The 22,967-nt window shown below is 43.3% G+C and overlaps 1 protein-coding gene across 1 annotated transcript in view; it reads left to right on the top strand.

Annotated features, from left to right (window-relative positions):
* The window catches only part of asap2b (ArfGAP with SH3 domain, ankyrin repeat and PH domain 2b), a gene marked incomplete in the record, with an annotated part of 115,929 nt that overhangs the window by 13,340 nt on the left and 79,622 nt on the right, over positions 1–22,967 (top strand). The window contains 1 exon segment of the mRNA XM_024260961.2: positions 8,780–8,852. Coding sequence (XP_024116729.1) covers positions 8,780–8,852 — 73 coding nt within the window.

The following is a 22,967-nucleotide window of genomic DNA, read 5'->3' as shown; positions in this document are numbered from 1 at the left end:
TTAAAAGGAGAAATACTCGGAAATGCAAAAACAAAATGATTGCTTATTACATTGTTCTCTTTCGGAAGAAAAATGACACACAGACATGTTAAAAACTCTAAAAACAGGATTTTTATCGGATTGGGGCTTTTTATAGGTTTGGGAGGATTTTACACCTGAACCATTTTGTATCCCTAAACTTGCCCCCCCTGATATTCTGTTTGCACCCCCAATAGGGGCTGGCTAGATCCGGCCCTGGCTCATACAGCGATGGCGCCGAGAAGACGATCAAACTTGACTATTTAGAGGAAGTAAAAGTCGTAACAAGGTTTCCGTAGGTGAACCTGCGGAAGGATCATTACCGGAAAAGGAAAGGCGCCGCCGCTGCCGCGGAGCGTCCTTTGTCGTCCTCCTCCAGGGCCGAGGCGGACGGTGCCCCCTTGTCCGGGTGAGGGTCTGCCTCTGCTGCGACGACGGGGGGGCTCACTCCCCCGCCGCCCTCTCGGCCTCCCTCGCCCACGCGCAACCAATCCCCGCGCGGGTCCTCTTTCCAGACGGCTGGCGGGGTCCTCCTGCGCCCCGCGCAGAGGCCACCCCCGCCGGCCTCACGGCCCCGGGAGGGAGTAAAAACCCTTCGTGCGGGCTCGGCTGCCGGCACCGGACGACTGTCCGGCGAACCCACGGCGCCCCCCATGCTCGGCCCAGGGCCTCGGAACCGCAAACACCCCCTCAGCGGCGGCCTCACCCTGGCCGTCTGGTGCGCGCCCGCCAGGTGCCCGTACACCCCCCGCGTTCCTCCTCCGGAGGGCCGGGGAGGGCTCAGAGCCTCCCCCTGACCGGGGAGCGCCCCTCTCTTTTATTGAAAAGGGAAATTCATGAAGTTAGACCCCCTTCTTCGGCACATTACTGCACCCAAATACCACACTCCTATTCACCATTATCCCGTTCGAATCCCCAAATCCACGGCAGTCCAAATTCTATTATGTTAAGTAATTCCATGCCCAGAAAGTCATCACAACACTAGCGGATCTAGCTGGATGTTCCTGTACTGACGTCACACGACCTATGACCTACTTATCGGTGGCTGCTATGTTCGTGCTGAGTTGGCTCTGTGCGCACGAGTGTTGGGATTCTTCCATCTTTGTAAGTAAAATATACAGTGTTAATGTTCTTAGGAAGTGGTTTAATTGTTTTGTGCACCTTAAATGTTGTTTACAAGCTTTGTCTTAACAAAAGGCCTGTCATACTTTGTTAATGAACGCTAATATCTGTGAACACCTTTTTTCTATTTTGTTTCAGTTACAAAAATGTATAAAAGTAAATTTTACAGAAGAAGAGAAATCAAAGAAGCAACTTTGATGAACTTGGTAGTACTTGCATTTGTCAGCTGTCTGCCTACCAGCTTGTGTTGAGGACAGCACGATTGAACTGTTTATAATTGCACTGCATATCCACCGGTCACTTTGTTAGGTACACCTTGTTAATATCAGGTTGGAGCCTCTTTTGCCTTCAGAATCACCTTAATCCTTTGCATAGATTCAGCAAGGTACTGGAAACATTCCTCAGAGTGTGGTCCATATTGACATGACATCATCACACAGTTGCTGCAGATTTGTCAACTGAACAGTTCTTTATATGTTTTTGTTTTGCAGTTGTAGATTTATATCCTTTTTTTAACCACATTGGTGGAGTTGGCATTGTAGTTTTTCTTAGCTTCATATTTATATTCTGAATTTGTTACTTATTTGTTTTGCTTACATTTGTGTTTACTTTGTGTGCTTTTTGTGTAAAGCATTCTTGCTGATCTAAGTCCTAAGTAGTTTTTTTCAAATCAGGGAATAAAACCAGGAGAAAGCACTGGATTTTTTAAATATCATTCACTTCATTACACATCGCAGTCCAGGCCTTTCTGGTTCATGCTGGGACAATCCCTCCCAGTGGACCCGAGGCCATAAAGGAGTTTAAATTCAATTCCAGGGTGAAGCACCTCAGCCTCTGTATCTTCATATTCTCTCTGAACATGCTTGTTTCTTCATTCCTTCTTTGTCCTCATGCCTGGACATGTTTCTTCTTTAAGAGACCAACTTGTTTCTGACTCTATCATTGGAATCCAGTTTTAAAAAAAAAGTGCAAGATGGCATTTCTAAGAAGACCTACAGGTGAAATCCATCTATGAACTTTAATTTATTGTAAAGTTGTAAACTATTTTTATTTGATCAAACAGTCAACATCAATTACTTATACAGAAATTCTTCTCAGATCCACCAAGGATAATTAGCATGACTTTGGACAGGGTCATTCTAAGGATGTTTCCTATAAGTTTAAAGATGTTAATTAAACTGAGTTGGAATTCAGTTCATTTATAAAGTTGAAATAACAAAAGAAAAAAGCAAAGTTATTGAGGAGAGAACAGGAAACAGACAAACTCAAAGGGTTAGGACAGTGGTCACCAACCTTTTTGTGGCTGTGGACCGGTCAACCAATGAGGATTTTACCACGGCCCGGTAGGGGTGGAGGCAGATAAATAACTTATCCTTAACGGGTATAAATGGAAGACATATCCATTCTTTCTCAGTTCTTATTTTTTATTTACAACTTATGTTATTATACAGCTTAGAAAAACCACATCTTAAAAAAAAGAACAAAAACACGCAAGTGGTTAAAATGGCTTTTGTGAATGAAAACAAAATCTCTGCAAACACATATCTTCCAAAAAAGAAACACAGCAAATACAAAGTGCACGAAGAATCCCACTTAGAAACAGCTCTTAGAACCGGCTCTTTGAAGTGAACGGCGCGAGCCGGCTCCCAGGGTTTTTCTCTCTCTCACCTCGTCTCTCTCACTCACTTTTTTTTCTCTTCATCCCACGCGATTGGTCAACATGTGTTTGTGCCGTGTGTTTGCGCTGAGCACCTCAAGAATTGCGATGGCAAAATGTTTAACAGAGATGACAAAGCGCTGAGCGCATGGGCACTGCGTGTTTGTGTGTGTGTGTTGGGGGAGGGGCTTACACGTGCAGCAGCGCATGAGGGAGAGACAGAGAGACATCAACACAACACGTAAAGAGATGAGATCATTAGTAAAGAAGAAAAACCTGGAACCTTTTGACTTTTGTTGATAGTATGAAGGAAGAGAATCTGCAGGAAATCATTCTCTAGAACTCCACAACCAACCTGTAGAATCTTCTCTAATACAGAGCAGATCATCACTGACAGAAGAACCAGATTTCATCCTCAAAGCTGAGACTCTTTTGTCTTTCTTAATGAATAAAAGTCTTTATTTATTGGTTTTGTACACTTTCATTTGTATTTTGGGTTGTGGTTGCAGAGTTTTATATTGTTTTCAATGTGAATTTGTTTACAAAAAAAATGAACTGTTGAACTGTAAATAGTTGTTTTTTGTATTTTATTATAATTTTTTTATGTATTTTTCTGTTTGTATGAGTGAAATAAAAGCGTATTTACAAAAAAAAGTTTTGTTATATTAATAATTAATTTTGTGCATGATTTTATATAGTTGTTGATAGTAAATTACTTAAAACAACAAAACAACCTAAAGAGCAGTTTGGGAGCTGAAAGAGCCTGTTCTTTTTAGTGAGCCAATCCCAAAGAGCCGACTCTTTCAAAAGAGCCAGAATTCCCATCACTAATCCCACTCACCACGATGCTGAATCAGGGGTAGCCCTGAGTTTATTTTTCTGCTACCAGGCTGTCCCATCTAGGGGTAATGGGAGACAATGACTGTGTGTGGCTTATGTCCAGTCTACTTCGTAATTTTGTTTTGGTCGCCGTCACTGCAGAAAACCCTGCTTCACACAGGTAGGATGTCGGAAATGGCAACTGTGTTTTCAGTGCTGTTGTGGCAATCTCAGGGTATTCAGCCATGACTTTAATCCAGAATACCGACAGAGTTGTTGTCTCGAAAATACTTTTAAGGCCGCCATCATTTGCGATCTCCAGGAGTTTATATTCTTCTTGCACAGACATGATGGATTCACCTGGTTTGTTGAGAAATGGGTTGCAGATCCATTCTTTGACAGTAGTTGTAGTTGGGACGTAGCGCTCAAACTCTTTCAGTAGCAAAGACAGGTGATCCTGGACCAGCTGGGAGAAAGAAAGCTCAGACTCAGTCTCTTCCAAAATCCCTGCTAATGTTTAAAACTTGTCAAATATGCCTCTGCTCATACGCCGTCCACACAAATCCAATTTGCAGCTACTTTATCTGACAATTTGAAGACAGTTGTCTTCCCTGGAGTGACAGAGTTTATTATTATTATTATTATTGAGTTTATTAAGCAGGCTGAATATGTTGCACAAGTAAGCAAGTTTAGTGACCCATTCCTCGTCACTGAAATGTGCAGCCAGCGGTGACTTTTTTTTCTGAGATAAATCTCTGCAGTGGCTCCCGTAATTCAAACACTCTAACCAGCGATCTCCCTCGAGATAACCATCTTATTTCTGTGTATAAGAAAAGGCGTCTCTGCTCCATGTCCATCTCCTCACAAAGTTCCTTGATCAGGTATGAGCTAAGGGCGTGTCCTTTGATGTGGTTAATAACTCTAATGACATCATTCAATACGCTGTTAAATTCCCTTGGTATTTTTTGGCTAGCCAGCATTTCCCTGTGAATTACACAATGTGTAGACTCACATTCAGATGCAACCTCCTTAATCCAAGCAGTTGAACCAGACAGCCGTCCGATCATGGCAGCATCTCCATCTGTGCATGTGCCGACACAAAAGGCCCATTTCAGTTTTTCTGATATATAATCATTAGGGCTGTCAGATTTGTCGCGTTAAAAACGCATTAATCCGACATGTGCTTGACGGCGACAATTTTTTTGACGCATTAATCGCGGACTTTCTCATACGTGCCTTTCCATACTGCGCGCGCGGGCGACCTGCCCTTTAACTCACCGGCTGCTCTCACTAGAACACGGGCGGGTCTCCAAACACCGAGCTGCAAGCTAAAACCGGCCGGCGCTAGGACCTGGACAGCTTCTGCACCCTAACCCGGCTCCGGTTCGCGTCCAGTACCACGTCTGTTGGCGCCGCGTCCCGAGAGCTGTGGACCCCCGACGTTCCGAACAGCAAGCGCACCGGGGGACGTTTTAAATGTTCTGGAGGTTTAAGCGTGATCCAGCCCCAGCATAGCGGTCTGTCTGCCGGCATATTCATGGCTTGAGCTCCGCTGGACACGTCGCTTAATCGAGCTGCAGCCAGAGAACGCGGCGGCAGTAACAGACTGTCAAACTGTCAAAGTATCCCGATTTTCTCAGTCTTTAATGTTTTAAAAAACAAAAGTTAATTTGAAATGATAAATCTCTATTTCATTTATTACTGTAGTTCAGCAGAGGAGGAAAAGATTTGGTCCTGACAAAAAATGAACATGAAAGTGTTATGGAAATGTTATTTTTGATGTTTTTTTATTTTATTTTACTGAACGTTGATTGAAGTTTTGAATTTGAAATGCCCTTCACTTGCACTTGGGCTTTTGTTAGGCATTTTATGTTACAGCCTTTTATTGTTAAGAAAGTTTATCTCAATACAATGTTACAAAATAAAGTATTTCTGATGAAAACTATTAATTTTGTCATTCTTGTTTTCATAATTAATGTAGAACTACTAAAGTCCACGAACCACACATTTTTTTTTCCTTAAAAAAGGCCACATGTAAATTTGCGATTAATCGCGAGTTAACTCTGGAAATGCGATTAATCGTGATTAAAAAATTTAATCGCCTGACAGCTCCAATAATCATCAAGGGACATGAATAGTTCTGTGGCCGTAGTTTTAGTTGGAAATGATAGTGCACATAAGATATCCTCATGAACATCCTCCTGATGAACATATCGCACATAAATGAGTAGTATTGCCTTGTTGTCAATATCTGTAGACTCATCGACCTGGAGTGCATACCATGGTGATGTATTAATCCTCTCCAGCAATTGTGTCTCAATGTCCTCCGCTATTTCCTCGATGCGCTGAGTGATGGTGCTGGCAGAAAGAGCCACCTGTGCAATCTTTTTAACTGCAGCCTCTCCTAGAAGTTCCCGGCAGATGTGGCGGGCAGAATCAATTCTTCACCAATGGTGAATGGCTTTTTAGCCTTAGCAATATGATTAGCCACCAAGTAAGATGCTTTCAGTGCACTTGCATTGGTTGATGTGGTGGCCCTCAGTAATTGTCCGCGGACCCGGCCGCGGGCAGGTCAGAGGCAATCTGTTGCTGCTAAGTTTAGCAGAACTTACGCTCATTTTTTTCCGACAGCATCATGACTAAAACTCGTGACCGGCTGGACTGAGTCACTCTTTCTTATCTGAGCTCGTTACAAAGCACAGCAATCCGCATTTTTATATAATACTGACAGAAACACAGCACAGAGTTTCGTTTGGTACCCATCCCAAGTAAAAATTACGAGTAGTACATGTCTCATAACAACAAAAGCCTGACGAAACATTGAACACAACCTGCTTCTTGTGAGATCTTTGCAGTTTTATTGCGGTGTGGAGCTGCCCAAAGAGACTCAGCCAACTTGCGGTCTGGTTCCAACCATTGACAGCATATAGAGACGCACAAAGCAATTGAGACATCACCCAACGAAAATGTCTTACCTGTGGTTTCAACAAAATGAAGTCAATTTTCTTCTTTTTTCCAGACTCAGGTTTTTTTTAGGAGTTTTTCCTTACCGGGAGGGAGGGTCTAAGGGCAGGGATAACCAGTTTTATTTAGTCTGCTTAGATTTTAGCAATTGTTCATATTTTATGACAAATTTTCTGCATCTGTAAAATTACCTGCGTGAAGCCCAATGAGGCAAATTTCCTTTGTGATCTTGGGCTATATAAATAATATTGAACTGAATTGAATTGAATTCAGTCACTTCCTGCTGTACGGACTTTGCCATGTTGGAACCAGACATTATCAAGCAGTGGTTGGTCCAAGTTGTATGGAAGCCCAAACTGTTCATGAGTAAATAAATAAATACGACCTTATTCAATCAAACAACACTCCAAAAAAATCTTTTCAATAAATAAAAAGATCATGAAATTGTGAAAAACCTGCACACAAAATTTTAATTGACGATATTATTATTAAATACATCTAATTTTTGCTTTAAAACATGCTTATGTTAAAAATCATTTTATAATAAAAATATTTAACATATTTTTTTTTAAATCATGTTGAATATTATTATAATATATTGGGCTGCACGGTGGCGCAGTGGTTAGCGCTCTTGCCTCACAGCGAGAAGGCCCCGGTTCGACTCCCGGCTGGGACCTTTCTGTGTGGAGTTTGCATGTTCTCCCCGTGCATGCGTGGGTTTTCACCGGGGACTCTGGCTTCCTCCCACCGTCCAAAAACATGCTTCATAGGTTCATTGGTGACTCTAAATTGTCCCTAGGTGTGAATGTGAGAGTGGATGTGTGTGTGATTGAGGCCCTGCGACAGACTGGCGACCTGTCCAGGGTGAACCCCGCCTTCGCTCATTATTAGCCGGGTTAGGCTCCGGCACCCCCGCGACCTCAAAGGGGAAACAGCAGACAAGAAGATGAATGTGTTTCTTTCCAGAAACTCTGATTTCAAAATCACTCTTTTCCATAATAGCTTTTTTTTCACATTGCTGTTTTTCGAGTGTTGTATTTATTTCATAATGAGCTTTTACAGAGGAATGACTCTGTCTGTCAATCACTGAAAGTGGGTGGGATCTAAACGTTCATTGGCTGATCTTCTGAAATCGACTCATATGCCTAGACTCCTGCTCTGCGGTGCGAAAACGCCGCTGCCGCCCCCAGAAAGTAACGTTAGTCACCAAGATGACATATTTTGGTGACATCCGTGCAGCTTTGGTGAGCTTAGCGGATCAAATAGAAACAGACAATCTGTCAGCAGATGCTATTTTGAGTCGTTTGGACGACATTTTTGAAATGCTCGGTTTGATATACGTGGCAGAAGAGCACGCTAACATCCACGACTCATTTTTTTTCTGATTTGAGAGCAATTGATCACCGAGTTCGAGTGGACCACACCACAGAGGAACTGTCTAAAAGCGCTGGTCGTCCATGTCTTGAAGTTCCACTTCTAAACGATTAGCCACTTCTCTAAGTAGTTCCGAAACTGACTTGGGTCTGAGGGCCATCGGCCACACTGCGTAATAGAGCTTGGCACGTTACATCCTTTTGGAGCTTAATTTTTTATGCTGAGTTGCATACTCCCACCTAGTGTTGAAGAGTGTGTACTGCACCTTCACGTTCGCTGGAGGAACTTGGACTGATGTAGTTGGTGCTGCTGCTAATGTCTGAGTAAAGGAGCAGCCAATCACAAACGCGTCTCTGCCTTTTGGGCTTGATTAACAATAAATATAATGGCTGAGTAGCTGTTTATTTCTCAATAGAAGTTGATGGGATTTTTGGCTTTTGGGGACTAGTGGGTACTTCCTGTTTGGAACATGAAGGGGGAGGGGATACTGTGTCCAGTTCTCATAGACTGTCAATGGTTCCAACTGACTTACAGAATGGTACCAGTTTTCATGCTTTGGGGTGGGGACTCCTGGATTAGAGGAGACCCGTTATTTTCTCTCTAGGTTTCCCCATTTTGTCCTAGCCTGTTTTTTTTTTTCAATTACCTGTTTAACTATTCAAAATCTTTGGCTGATTTTCAATAGTTGAATTTCTTTCTCTTTACTCATAATGAAAGTTCTGTCCATTTCAGGTTATTTAGTGACTAAAGTGGGCTGTCTTTCATACATGGGGCTGGAGGACTTCTTTAGTCTAATGCACATTCATATTGGACTTGTTCTTTCAGGGCCTGGACTCGGATGCATCACTTCTGCACAAGATCAAGAAGTCTCTAAAGGCCATCCACTCGTCTGGGATGGGTGAGTTTCTTCTACCCCCAGTCTGGCTTTGATTAGCTTTTCCTGTAACTTTGTTGGGGTGTGCTCACCCTGTCACCCTCTCACCCCTTTCTAAATATTCCTGTGTGCTGCTTCCTGTCCCAACTTGCTGAAGGAGATTCTGGCTAAACTGTCATTCAGAGGGGTGGAGCCCAAACTCATGCAGACATATTCAGTGGTTCTTCTATTACCTGTTCCAGAAAGACTAAGGCCCAACCCGAATTCTTCCCTTCTCCCTACCCCTTCATTTAGTCCTCCAAACGGAGAGTTATAAAAAAATTACAAGTGATGGATGTAACTTTTGTTTGATGACGTCACTTCCAGCGCTCAAATATACATAGCACCAGTTTTATAACTTTAAAAAGGTCATGCTAAAACAAAAAGTAATTTCCTACAATTGAATGTAAACCTCTGGGGTTCAGAGCACACAGACGTGAAGAGAAGCACTTCTCAACGTGATGCAGTTTACCTTTGTGACGAAGGACTTTGTATCCCTCTGTTTGCAGGGTTGGATTTAAAAATATATATATTACGGACACACTTGCACCAAAAATGGCTCTTTAAATGGAGGAGTAAGGGAAAAGGAGAAGGGAGGAATTCAGATTAGGCATAACAGGTTTAGATTAGGTGAGCTGTTTCATCTCGTCTTTCATGTTTAAGAACGTCAAAACAAAATTAAAAGTTGAAACATTTTTCCAAATTAACACTTTTCCAGAGCTTTTAATTCCCCCCTTTTTAAATGTAGATACTAAACTATATTTTTTTAAGCCATTGTAGTTTTATTTAATAATATTTTAAACTACTCTTGTTTTGAGGAATTCTTTTCTGCATCAAATTCATTTTAGGTATTTTGTATCATAGCTTGAAATCATGATGTTTTTTTATTATATAAATTTGGCGTCCAAATCACTGTGATCAAAATGCTAAAATTTCACAATTGGTGTGTCAGCCTTTCTCATGGACGAGGGCTGGGGTTAATAATAATAATAATAATAATAATCTTTATTTATATAGCACCTTTCAAGATAAAAATCACAAAATGCTTCACAATAAAACACAAGTAAAACAAAGAATAAAACAAGAGTATAAAAACAGAGTAAAAAACAGAGTATAAAAACTGAAAATAAAAACATAATTAAGAAAAGGCAATTTTAAAAAGATGTGTCTTTAGCTGCTTTTTGAAAGAAAACACTGAGTCAACAGATCTGAGGCTGAGAGGAAGGGAGTTCCAGAGAGATGGAGCCACTGCTGCAAAAGCTCTGTCACCTTTAGTTTTTAACCGTGTTCTTTTAATCACCAACAAGCCTTGGTCACATGATCTCAGGGACCTGCTGGGAGCGTATGGCTGCACAAGGTCCTTTATGTAGATCGGTGCTTGGTTATTAACTGCTCTGTAAGTTAAAACCAGGATCTTGAACTGCACTCTGTTTATTGGTTTATTTATTTGGAACCCCATTAGCTTCCACCCAGTGGTCGCTAGTCTTCCTGGGGTCCATAAGCATAAAAACACATTTTACAAGTTTCACATAAACTTTAAAAGATTTCACAAAATTTTTAAACCCATTAATAACATCTACATTTAAAAACTAAACATGTCAAAATAAAGTAAATTAAAAGCAAATTCATTGTTGTATCCATCATTTAAATAATACAACATTTCACACAAACAACATACATTTCATACAAACAAACCATAAATCGTTCCAGTTATTGTAGGTGGTCCATGTATGTTAGCTTTAAAATCTTTTTAAAATGACATTTGTTATTTATAAGCCTCATCTTCCCAGAAAGTTGATTCCATGCAGCAGAAGATCTAAACAAAACTGTTCTTCTCATACTGTTAGACCTTGAAAAAGGAACAATCAAATCACCAGAGCTGACTTGTCGAGTTTGATATTGATGACAATACCCGCTGTGCAAAAGATTTCTAACCAAACATTGTGGGGACTTTTTAAAGATGGCATCATGCATTAATCATTGAAGACTAAGTTGTAGTTTTTCTTTTACCTTCAGCCAACCTAAAGTAATGTGCATTTCATCCACCTTGGTCCAATAAGAGCAGCCAAGTGCCACCCTGGCTGCTCGATTCTGGGCCAGTTGTAATTTTTTTAATTGGCCTTGTGCAGCACTGGACCAAATGACTGGACAATACTCCAGATGGGACAGGACCAGAGACTGTACAATTGTTCTCATGACTGAAGGTGGACAGTATTGTGCACACCTTCGAGCCAATGCAATACCTCTGCCCATCTTAGATACTATGTGATTAATCTGATCTGTCCATGAAAGGTAATGATCCAGCTTGATGCCCAATAACTTAGTTTTACTCACTTGTTCAACCAAACTATTGTCAATACTCAAAGTCAGGTGACAGGGTGCCTTGAACAAATATTTTGTACCAAAAACAATGCATTTTGTTTTGGATGTATTAAGAACTAATTTATTCAACTTACCCCGGTTGGTGACTAAATTAAGCTGATTTTGTAAGGTTGTACTGAGATCTTGGACAGTGGCAGATGCACTAAATAAAGTCGCATCATCTGCATACAACACCACTTCTCCATTTCTCACCTCCTGGGGCAAATCATTTACAAACACTGAAAATAAAAGTGGACCCAAACAACTACCTTGTGGAATACCACATGATATACATTTTGTTTCAGACAAGCTACCGTTGAAGAGGACTTTCTGTGTTCTGCCAATAAGATAATTTCTTAACACTGAAAGAGACAACTGAGATAATCCATAACATTTGAGCTTTTCCAACAGAATATCATGGTCAATTATGTCAAATGCAGCTGTGAAATCTAAAAGTACAGCACCCACAAGTTTCTTATCATCCATGTGTGTTAGCCACTGGTCTACTATGTGTACTAATGCAGTATTGGTTGAATGGCCTGGCCTGTAAGCGTGCTGTGCACTAGTAAGAAGATCATTTGAGATAAAATAATGTAGCATTTGATTAAATATTGACCTTTCAAATATTTTACTTAAAACAGGGAGAACATGAACTGGTCTGCAATTTGAAGCAGTAAACCCAGACTTTTTATCCTTAATTAGAGGTATAATCTTAGATTGTTTCCATTGTTCAGGAAACACTCCACTGATCAATGCTCTGCTAAAAATGTGACATATTGGTTTGTCTAAAACTTTTGCAACTATTTTAAAAATTCTGCCATCAATGTAATCAATACCAGGTGTTTTATCATCAGGTAGTGAGAGAAGCAACTTCTGAACGTTATTTTCACTAACAGTGTCAAACACCAAAGAACAGTTTTTATTTTCCATAATCAATTGAATATTTTGACAAGGATAATTTATATTCTTTGTTGTCATACAGGATCTCAGCTTTTCAACTTTGCTAATGAAAAAGTCATTCAAGTGATTGGCAATATTGAATGGTTTACCGACAATAACACCATCAGCTTCAATGTTCAAATTTAAAGTCTTTGTTTTTTTGCACATCAGTTCTTGTAACACTTTCCATAATCGTTTACTGTCATTCATGGAACCACAGATCTTCTGTCCATAGTATTCTTTCTTTTTGAAAAAAAATAATTTTGTAACTCTATTCCTCAGTATGTGATAGTCTGTTTGATCTTTTACACATTTTGATTTGGAAGCCACCTTTTTTGCATCGTCTCTGTGCTTCATGAGTGGCAATAATTCCTTGTCTAACCATGGAGCACTATTACTTTTTACTATTCTTTTCCTAAGTGGAGCATCTTTCTCAACAATCCTTCCTAAAATTGCCATAAAAGTGTTCAAAGAACCATTTACATCCATTTCCTGCAAAACTGTAGACCAGTTTGAACTTTTGATATCGTCAAAAAAAAGATTAGGATTAAAATTTTTATATGACCTGCGATAAATGATTTTTGCTCCGGATTTAGGCATTTTTGTTTGCTTTGTAATGGCTATCAAATTATGATCAGAACATCCTACTTCAAGAGAAACTGCCAGGGAGCATAAATCAGGAACGTTGGTGTAAATGTGATCTATACAGGTTGATTTAGAGGAATTGTTAATAGCAATTCTAGTAGGTTGTGTCATGACCTGTTTAAGATTACATGTATTAGCTATTGTAATGATCTTTTTAAACAAAGAAAATTTTTTTGAAAACCAGTCTATATTAAAGTCTCCAAGAAGAAACATGTCTCCACCTTTATTAGAGACCATCTCCATATTTTCACATATTTTTTGTAAGTATTCTGCGTTGGAACTTGGTGGTCTGTAACAGCATCCGACCAGTATTGGCTTACTAGGTGGAAGATTAATTTGCAACCATATTATATCGATATCACTGGACATCAATTTAGATTTTAAGTTTGCAACAATATTCTCCTTCACATAAAATGCTACTCCTCCACCATTTTGATTCCTATCTCTTCTGTATAATCTGTACCCATCAACAGTTAGCATTGAGTTTTCAAAAGTACCATCTAGTCGTGTTTCAGATAAGGCTAAGACATGAATATTCCCTGTTGAACATACTCTGTAGGCGATGGGGAGCCAGTGCAGTTTGATTAACAGTGGGGTGACATGAGAAAATTTGGAGGATTTAGTTAAAAGCCTTGCAGCAGCGTTCTGGACAACCTGAAGCCGTTCTAGAGATTTTTTACTGAGACATGTAAAGATAGAGTTGCAATAATCAAGATAGGAGGAAATAAAAGCATGAATAAGCATAAGCATCTCCATCTCAGAACGTGATACAACTGGACTCAGTTTAGCAATGTTTTTTAAATGATAAAAACAAGAACGAACAAGTGCAGCAACATGAGAGTCAAGAGATAAAACTGGGTCTAGAGTTACTCCAAGGTTTCTGACAGAGGGCCTGACAAAAGAGGCAAGTGGACCGAGCCACTGCACTATCTGGGAGTGGTATTTGCCAGGAGCACAAACGAGGACCTCAGTTTTATCTTCATTTAGCTGGAGAAAATGTCATTCATCCAACTCTTGACCGAATCCAAACACCTGCAGAAAAACTGTATCTTAAAAACATCCTGAGGTTTAAAAGACACATAAAGCTGAATGTCATCAGCATAAAAATGATAAGAAATGTCATTAAAAGAGCTTAAAATGTGCTGCAAAGGCAACAGATATAAAATGAACAATAAAGGTCCCAAAAGAGAGCCTTGTGGCACACCAGAAGAGAGAGAAGCAGAGGAGGACTTAAACTTGGAGGATATCGCAGAAAATGATCTACCAGTGAGGCATGAGATGAACCAGTTTAAAGCGGATCCGGATATCCCGACCGAGTTTTTCAGCCTGTCCAGGAGGACGTGATGGTCGACAATTCAATTCAATTCAATTTTATTTATATAGCCCAAAATCACAAAGAGATTTGCCTCATTGGGCTTCAAAATATAAACAATTGTTAAAAACTAAACAGACTAAATAAACTGGTTATCCCTGCCCTTAGACCCTCCCTCCCGGTGTCGAAGGCTGCGGTTAAGTCCAGCAACAGAAGCACGGAGCAGTTTCCTGCATGACTCTGCATCAGGATGTCATTTGTGACTCTGAGAAGAGCTGTTTCTGTGGAGTGAGCTCTGCAAAAATAAAATAAAAATGTCCTCAGAAAAAAAACAGTCAATATTTACCCCTAGGGTAAAAACGAGGTTGAGCGTGGCACCTTTAGCATGTGTGGGCCCAGACACATGTTGAGTAAAATTAAAAGAGTCCATGACACTGCAGAAACCTCTGGCAAAGAGGTCAGAATCATCAGAAATATGAATATTAAAATCACCCAGAAAAACCAGCTTGGACAGCTTCATGGTGGAGGATAAAAAGTCACTGTGTTCATTTAAAAATCAGCTGTTTGGTCCAGGTGGACGGTAAATAACAGCGCAGTATAGGGTTTTTATCCCCGATCTTAATCATCTGTAGTTCAAACGATGAAAATTGACCAACGCTCACCGAGTGGCACGGCAGACGACTCCGGAAAACCGCGGCGACTCCCCCTCCACGTCCCAATGGCCGCGGCCGTCCGATGAAGGAGTAACCAGCCGGGCAGAGTTCGATGAAGGACGAGTGGTCGGAGTCCCGCTGCCAAGTTTCAGTCAGAAACATAAAATCTAAGTTTCTGGAGTCGATAAGCTCGTTTAACAGAAACGATTTGTTTCCCACGGATCGGGCGTTGAGGAGCGCCATGCTCAGAGGGGCAGGGGCACGGCTGCTGTTCATAGCGTCCCGCGTCAGAGGACGGAGGAACTCAGGGTTAGATCCCGGACAGTCCGATAGTCCACAAACCACGGGGAGAGGCGGCCAGTCGGAAGAAATGTCTGGGTAAACAGTCTTCAGATAGCACTGCCTCAGGAATCCGGATCCTGCATGTCCGAGCAGGGAGGCGGGAAGAGCGTCTGGATCAGAGGAAGCCGACAGATGACAGCTGGCCAGGAATGCTCGGCGACGTCTTCCGGATACTCCACGCTTCCATCTCAGCCGGATTTTTACCTTGACGCCGGCTCTTTTGCCTCTCTTTTTCCACCGAGATCGGCGAAGACCTGGTAGAGCTTCAGTCTGGGAATCAGCTGGAGACACCAGGGAACGCAGAACGCTGGCACAGGAAGACGAGGTATCATTTCCAATCAACGAAAATCCAATTGACAACAATGTAATATGGACATAAACTAAAGTAGCTAAAACATTGTTCGCAACAAATAAAAACCAAAAGCACAGAAATAAATAGAAACATGAATTTCTGTGACAGACTGCTGCTGGCAGCGGCCAAGCCAAACACAGGCGCCATCTTGCCGGAAGTGTAAAAAAAAAAGGGTTCATCTGCCTCTTTAATTAGGTCTGCTTTTTTCACTCATTACCTTCATTAGATATTAATCATTTTCATCCCCCCAAAAAACTCCCATCATTGTTTTCTTATAAATATTGAATGTTCTTAAATGAAGGTCTATAAAAAAAAAGAAAACAAAACTCGGAAAGGCCTTGGGCCACATGGCACCCTAAGTAAAAAGTGATTTTAGTGTGTGTCCCCCCCCCCCAACACCATCATAGAGACAAAGAGACAACATAGCCACATGGAATATGTTTCAAAATGTATTTATGAAGTTTACTACTTAATACTTCAATGCTAAAATAATCGATAACTTAGATAGTAACCACTTAAAATTTTTTTTAGAAAAGCTGGTACAATTCCAAGCTGGTATGCAAACCGCCAACCTTTACAATAGGAGATAGAGGCGCCACTCACTGCACTATTGCTCAGGACACATAGCTATACATTGTAGATTTTAGGAAAGGCATCTCCAGTGTTTAAGCTTTAAAGAATTCAGTTGTTAATGGTTTAAAAATGGAAAAAGAAAAAAGAGCTTGAATTATTCCGAAAATGAAACCAATAAATCAAGAATCCTCTCCTGTCATGGTTCTTTTGAGAGGCTGGAGGGCTTTAGCTCCTTAAACAGAGCTCTTCTTAGCGATTTAGATCTTTTGGCTCTTTGGGTCATTTTGTTGTTTTATTTAACTTATCAATAACTACATAAACATATGCAAAAAATGAATAGCTAATAAAAAACAATTAGTTTTTTACTTTTAACTGAAAAATAGGTTACAATTTTTATTTTCCTCCCAGTTAAAATGTACAGAATAAGTGATAAAAACAAAAAACAACTGCCATATTTTCTGGACCACAGAGTGCACTTGTATATAAGCCGCATATGTTCTATTTCTTAAAAAAAAAAAAAAAAAGAAACAAGCTGCCCTGGAGTTTTATTATAATTTCAGTTGAAGTGTCCCTAGCGGGGGAAGAAAAATCCAGAGAATAGGTGCACCTTTGTATAAGCTGCATGGTTCAAAACCTAGGACAACAGTAGTGGCTTATAGTCCAGAAAATATTCACATCAACTTTTAATGTAAAACAACACAAAACACTGCAACCACAACTCAAAACACTCATTAAAATGTGCAAAAAATGCTATCATGGTAAAGGTAATAGAGAATATATGTCATCTTTGTGAAGCTGGTCTGATTTTTCTTCTGTCAGAAATGATCTGCCCTGTTCTGGGGAAAGTTGTTCTCAGGTATTTGCACAGGTTGATTTTAGAGTCGATTCGATACGGAGTCCCTCTCCTGACAAAGAGGAAATAAAGCTGACTGAAACTACTATTTCATACTCGGACATAATTCTTGGTAACCCCGGCCAAACCCTTGCTTATACACATTTTAAACTCTGTTTTTTCTCTGAAAAACACTTTTAAAACAAACCTCCATTTTTGGGCCCAACAAACCCACAACCCCCCGTTGAGCCTGCAGGAATTTACGACTACAACAGATGTGTGTATAATCAAACTTTTATTCCTGACAGAAGAAAAGTTCCTAACTCCTTTGAGGTTAAAATGAAATAATCAAGTGTAACCATCAAAGCTTGGATAATTGAATTTCTATGTTATGTAAATTAGGACGTGTTTTATTTTGCCACATATAGGGTTCATCCACATATATAGGTTTGTCTAAACTTTGTTTCATAGAAACCCACTTTTTTTATACAGTAATGAGGAAAAACACACCGAGAGACCAGGATAGTTACATCCCTGGATATTTGCATATCCAGAGCTCATTGCTGCATGCAAATTCCTTCTACTCTACACCTCAACTCCCCATGGATTGGGTGAAACTAGTCCAGTCTCTAGGGTTCAAAACCTTGCGCACAAGCCAGCTCAGACAAAGAAACAGACAAGATTAGAGATGGATTGAGTGGATTCAGAGACGTTTTCCAACATTTTCTATTCTTCGAGATTTTCATTTCATTTGCAGTGTTTTAGAAGAAACCAAATTCTCTTTATCTCTACATTCTTCAAGTCTTAAGATTAAGCTTTCGTGAAACTATTTTTTTGTTCCAACTTTTATTGTCACCAGATAATTTCATAGGCTGACATTTTTGCAAATTTGGCACTAGACCAACCAATAAGTTTCACTGTCCGGCCAGCTTTGCAACTTTTTTGTCACAACCCATCCATCCATCCATCCATCCATCCATCTTCCTCCGCTTCATCCGGGACCGGGTCGCGGGGGCAGCAGTCTAAGCAAAGATGCCCAGACTTCCCTCTCCCCGGCCACTTCCTCCAGCTCCTCTGGGGGGACCCCGAGGCGTTCCCAGGCAAGCCGAGAAACATAGTCTCTCCAGCGTGTCCTGGGTCTTCCCCGGGGCCTCCGCCCAGTGGGACATGCCCGGAACACCTCACCAGGGAGGCGTCCAGGAGGCATCCGGACCAGATGCCCGAGCCACCTCAACTGGCTCCTCTCGATGCGGAGGAGAAGCGGCTCTACTCCGAGCTCTCTCCGGGTGACCGAGCTTCTCACCCTATCTCTAAGGGAGCGCCCAGCCACCCTCCGGAGAAAACTCATTTCAGCCGCTTGTAGTCGGGATCTCGTTCTTTCGGTCACGACCCAAAGCTCATGACCATAGGTGAGTACTGGAACGAAGATCGACCGGTAAATCGAGAGCTTTGCTTTCTGGCTCAGCTCTCTTTTCACCACAACGGACCGGTACAGCGACCGCATAATAGCGGACGCAGCTCCAATCCGCCTGTCGATCTCACGCTCCGATCTTCCATCACTCGTGAACAAGACCCCAAGATATTTAAACTCCTCCACCTGAGGCAGGAGCACTCCACCCACCGAGAGAGGGCAAACTACCTTTCTCCGGTCGAGAACCATGGCCTCAGACTTAGCGGTGCTGACCCTCATCCCGGCCGCTTCACACTCGGCTGCAAACCGCTCCAATGCATGCTGGAGGTCCCGGTTCGATGGAGCCAACAGAACAACATCATCTGCAAAGAGCAGAGAGGAAATCCTGTGGTCCCCAAACCAGACCCCCTCCGGCCCCTGGCTGCGCCTAGAAATTCTGTCCATAAAGACTATGAACAGAACCGGTGATAAAGGGCAGCCCTGCCGGAGTCCAACATGCACCGGGAACAGGTCTGACTTACTGCCGGCCATGCGAACCAAGCTCCTGCTCCGGTCGTACAGAGACCGGACAGCCCTGAGTAAGGCTCCCCGGACCCCATACTCCCAGAGCACCCTCCACAGGACACCACGGGGAACGCGGTCGAACGCCTTCTCCAAATCCACAAAACACATATGGACTGGATGAGCGAACTCCCACGAACCCTCCAGCACCCTGGAGAGGGTGTAGAGCTGGTCCACTGTTCCACGACCAGGACGGAAACCGCACTGTTGTTCTTGAATCTGAGGTTCGACTATCGGACGGACTCTCCTCTCCAGTACCCTGGCATAGACTTTCCCAGGAAGGCTGAGGAGTGTGATTCCCCGGTAGTTGGAACACACCCTCCGGTCCCCCTTCTTGAAAAGGGGAACCACCACCCCAGTCTGCCAGTCCAGTGGTACGGTTCCTGTCTGCCACGCAATGCTGCAGAGACGTGTCAGCCAAGACACTCCCACAGCATCCAGAGACTTGAGGTACTCGGGGCGAACCTCATCCACCCCTGGAGCCTTGCCACCGAGGAGCTCTTTGACTACCTCGGTGACCTCAGCTTGGGTGATGGACAGTTCCACCCCAGTGTCCTCAGCCTCTGCTTCCTCAACGGAAGGCGTGTCAGCAGGGTTGAGGAGATCCTCAAAGTATTCCTTCCACCGCCCGACAATGTCCCCAGTTGAGGTCAACAGATCCCCACCTGCACCGAAAACGGTGCCTGCAGAAAACTGCTTTCCCCTCCTGAGGCGCCGGATGGTTTGCCAGAATCTCTTTGAGGCCAACCGATAGTCCTTCTCCATGGCCTCACCAAACTCCTCCCAGGACCGAGTTTTTGCCTCCAACACAGCCCGGGCCGCAGCTCGCTTAAACTGCCGGTACCTGTCAGCTGCCTCTGGAGTCCCACAAGCCAGCCAGGCCTGATAGGACTCCTTCTTCAGCTTGACGGCATCCCTTACTTGCGGTGTCCACCACCGGGTTCGGGGGTTGCCGCCACGACAGGCACCAGAGACCTTGCGACCGCAGCTCCGGAAAGCAGCAGAGACAATAGAGGTGGAGAACATGGTCCACTCGGACTCTATGTCACCAACCTCCCTCGGTACCTGCTTGAAGCTTTCCCGGATGTGGGAGTTAAAGACCTCCCTGACGGAGGGCTCAGCCAGACGTTCCCAGCAGACCCTCACAGTACGTTTGGGTCTGCCAAGTCTTTCCGGCCTCCTCCCCCGCCAGCGAATCCAACTCACCACCAGGTAGTGATCAGTGGACAGCTCTGCCCCTCTCTTTACCCGAGTGTCCAAAACACACGGCCGGAGATCGCCTGAAACGACTACAAAGTCGATCATCGATCTCCTACCTAGGGTGTCCTGATGCCAGGTGTACTGATGGACACCTTTGTGTTCGAACATGGTGTTCGTTATGGACAAACTATGACGTGCACAGAAGTCCAACAACAAAACACCGCTCGGGTTCAGGTCAGGGAAGCCATTCCTACCAATCACGCCCCTCCAGGTGCCACTGTCATTACCCACGTGGGCATTGAAGTCCCCCAGGAGGACGACGGAGTCCCCTGTTGGGGCACTTTCCAGTACCCCTTCAAGAGACACCAGGAAGGCCGGGTACTCCGAACTGCTGTTCGGCCCGTAAGCCGAAACTACAGTCAGAGACCTGTCCCCCACCCGAAGGCGAAGGGACACGACCCTCTCGTCCACCGGTACGAACTCCAACACTTGGCGGCTGAGCTGGGGGCTCACAAGTAAGCCCACCCCAGCCCGTCGCCTCTCACCATGGGCAACTCCAGAGTGGTAGAGAGTCCAGCCTCTCTCGAGGGACTGAGTTTCAGAGCCCAGGCTGTGCGTAGAGGTGAGCCCAACTATATCTAGTCGGTATCTCTCAACCTCTCGCACAAGCTCAGGCTCCTTCCCTCCCAGAGAGGTAACATTCCATGTCCCAAAAGCCAAATTCCATGACCGGGGTTTGGGTCGCCGAGGCACTCGCCTTCGACTGCCACCCAAACCACAATGCACCGGCCCCTTCAGAGCTCCCCTGCAGGTGGTGGGCCCACTGGGGAGTGATCCCACGTCGCTCCTTCGGGTTGGACCCGACCGGGGCCCGTGGGAGGAGCCCCGGCCACCAGGCGCTCGCCTCCGAGCCCCAACCCCAGGCCTGGCTCCAGGGTGGGGCCCCGGTGACGCCAATCCGGGCGACGTAACGGAATCTTTCATGTTTTTACTCATAAAGGGGTTCTGAACCGCTCTTTGTCTGGCTTGTCACTCAGGACCTGTCTGCCATGGGAGACCCTACCAGGGGCAGAAGCCCCCGACAGCATAGCTCCTGAGATCACTCAAGCACTCAAACCCCTCCACCACGTTAAGGTGGCAACCCAGAATAAAGAAATTAACAGCTACCAAACGTTGGTTAAACTTTTTTTTGGCGGTCAGAAAAACTCTTTGACTTTGACAGGTGAGTCTCTGTTCTTCATCTCTGAGGCTCAAACACAACATGATGGAGTCTGCTTCTCCTCCACTGTTGATCACCACAAACAATCATTTTAGAGTAGTTTCAAACATTTAATCCTGACCTTACTGCGCTGATTTAATGGATTTAATTGTCACATTCACTGTGCACGAGGTGCGTTCAGGGCTGCATGGAATTTCAGCACTTCTTCGCTTGCATTAAGAGCTCACTATTGCTGCATTCAGGTGTGATGGGAATTTCTAGCATTTGCTCACAATGAACTCAGCAACACAAACACACTCTCATTTGGTGCTCCATTTCATTGTGACTCACAACTACAACACACTGATCTGTGTTACACACAATTATGCAAAAATGTTGCACATATTTCTAATTAAACATGTTTTTATATGCATGACATAAAAAACAAATTTAAAATAATTACTTTATTGTTCTTCACTATTTTTAATCTTTAATCTTCTGTAGTTGAAAAAAAACATTTGCGATTTGAACAAAGTCGATTTCTTAAAATTTTTTGAAGATGACTAGAGATGACTTAAAATGACTAGAAATAAACTTTAGGGCTTTGATGAAAAGTTGATGCTTTCCTGAGTAAGGAATGTGTTTATCTAAAGGTTCAGAGAAAAGTTTGTTAAAATAACATTACATTTCTGTCCTGTTATAAAACCTGACATAAGACTAAACTTTCAATTATTATTAGTGTTTTGTTTTTGTAAGATAATTATTATGAACTGAAAATTTCAAAATAAAGGGAATAATGGTTTTGATAAACATACACCTTTTTTATTAGACAATGTTTGGCTTGTATAATGTCTGGTAGATGGCTGGTAGACTTTCTATGTTATAACCAGTCATAACTAAAAATGTTTTTAACATTGGATTATAAACATGACTGTAAACATAACATGACTGATTCTACTTCTCTGGAGTAGAGATTAATATGGTAATTAATTTTTAAAAACAAGCTCTCACGGTTTCGCAGCAGTGATTTGGCAGAGTTTTTACGCCGGATGCCCTGTACTTGAAGGGCACAGGGACCCAGGTAGGCAGCAGCGTCGAGGGTCTTGCCTAAGGACCCAATCGGGATGGGAAGCAGGGGACACCCGGGGTTCGAACCCAGGGCTCCAGCATGCAAACCCTATACTTAACCCACTGAGTTATACACATACTTGTTGGCCAAAATAGTCTCCACATTTAAACTAGTCATAATGTACACAATGCAACTGTAACTGCAGCTCACACGCTCCATTGCCCGCTGGGCAATCCCGCCAAGCACCCAGACAAGGGCATGCGGGGCCACCGCAGAGGCCCCCCACACCCAAGAGCAGGAAGGCACAGGAACACAGAGAGTACAGGCCCCAGCCCAGCTAGAAGAGCAGCCCCCCCACCCCGCCAGGAGGGCCAAAGAGAAACGGAGGCCCCAAGGAGTGATGTAAACATGGCCCGACCAGGCACACCCACTGATGGAGTTAAGGAGAAGACTAGTTCTCAAGAGCTAGGACCGGACTCCGCACCACCGAGACCTGGACACCCCCAGGCTCCGATGTAGATTAATCCCCTGCTAGATCTTAAATCTCGGGGATCCCACTCCCAGCGTGGAGAGGAGACCGCCGGGCCCAGGAGACCGGTACCCAAGAGACTAGACCACCAGGTCGAGGTGCCCCCCCCCCCCCCCCCCCCCC

Source organism: Oryzias melastigma, unplaced genomic scaffold (genome assembly GCF_002922805.2).
Source record: "Oryzias melastigma strain HK-1 unplaced genomic scaffold, ASM292280v2 sc00160, whole genome shotgun sequence".
Taxonomy (NCBI): domain Eukaryota; kingdom Metazoa; phylum Chordata; class Actinopteri; order Beloniformes; family Adrianichthyidae; genus Oryzias; species Oryzias melastigma.
This window is presented reverse-complemented; position numbering and strand designations above follow the sequence as displayed.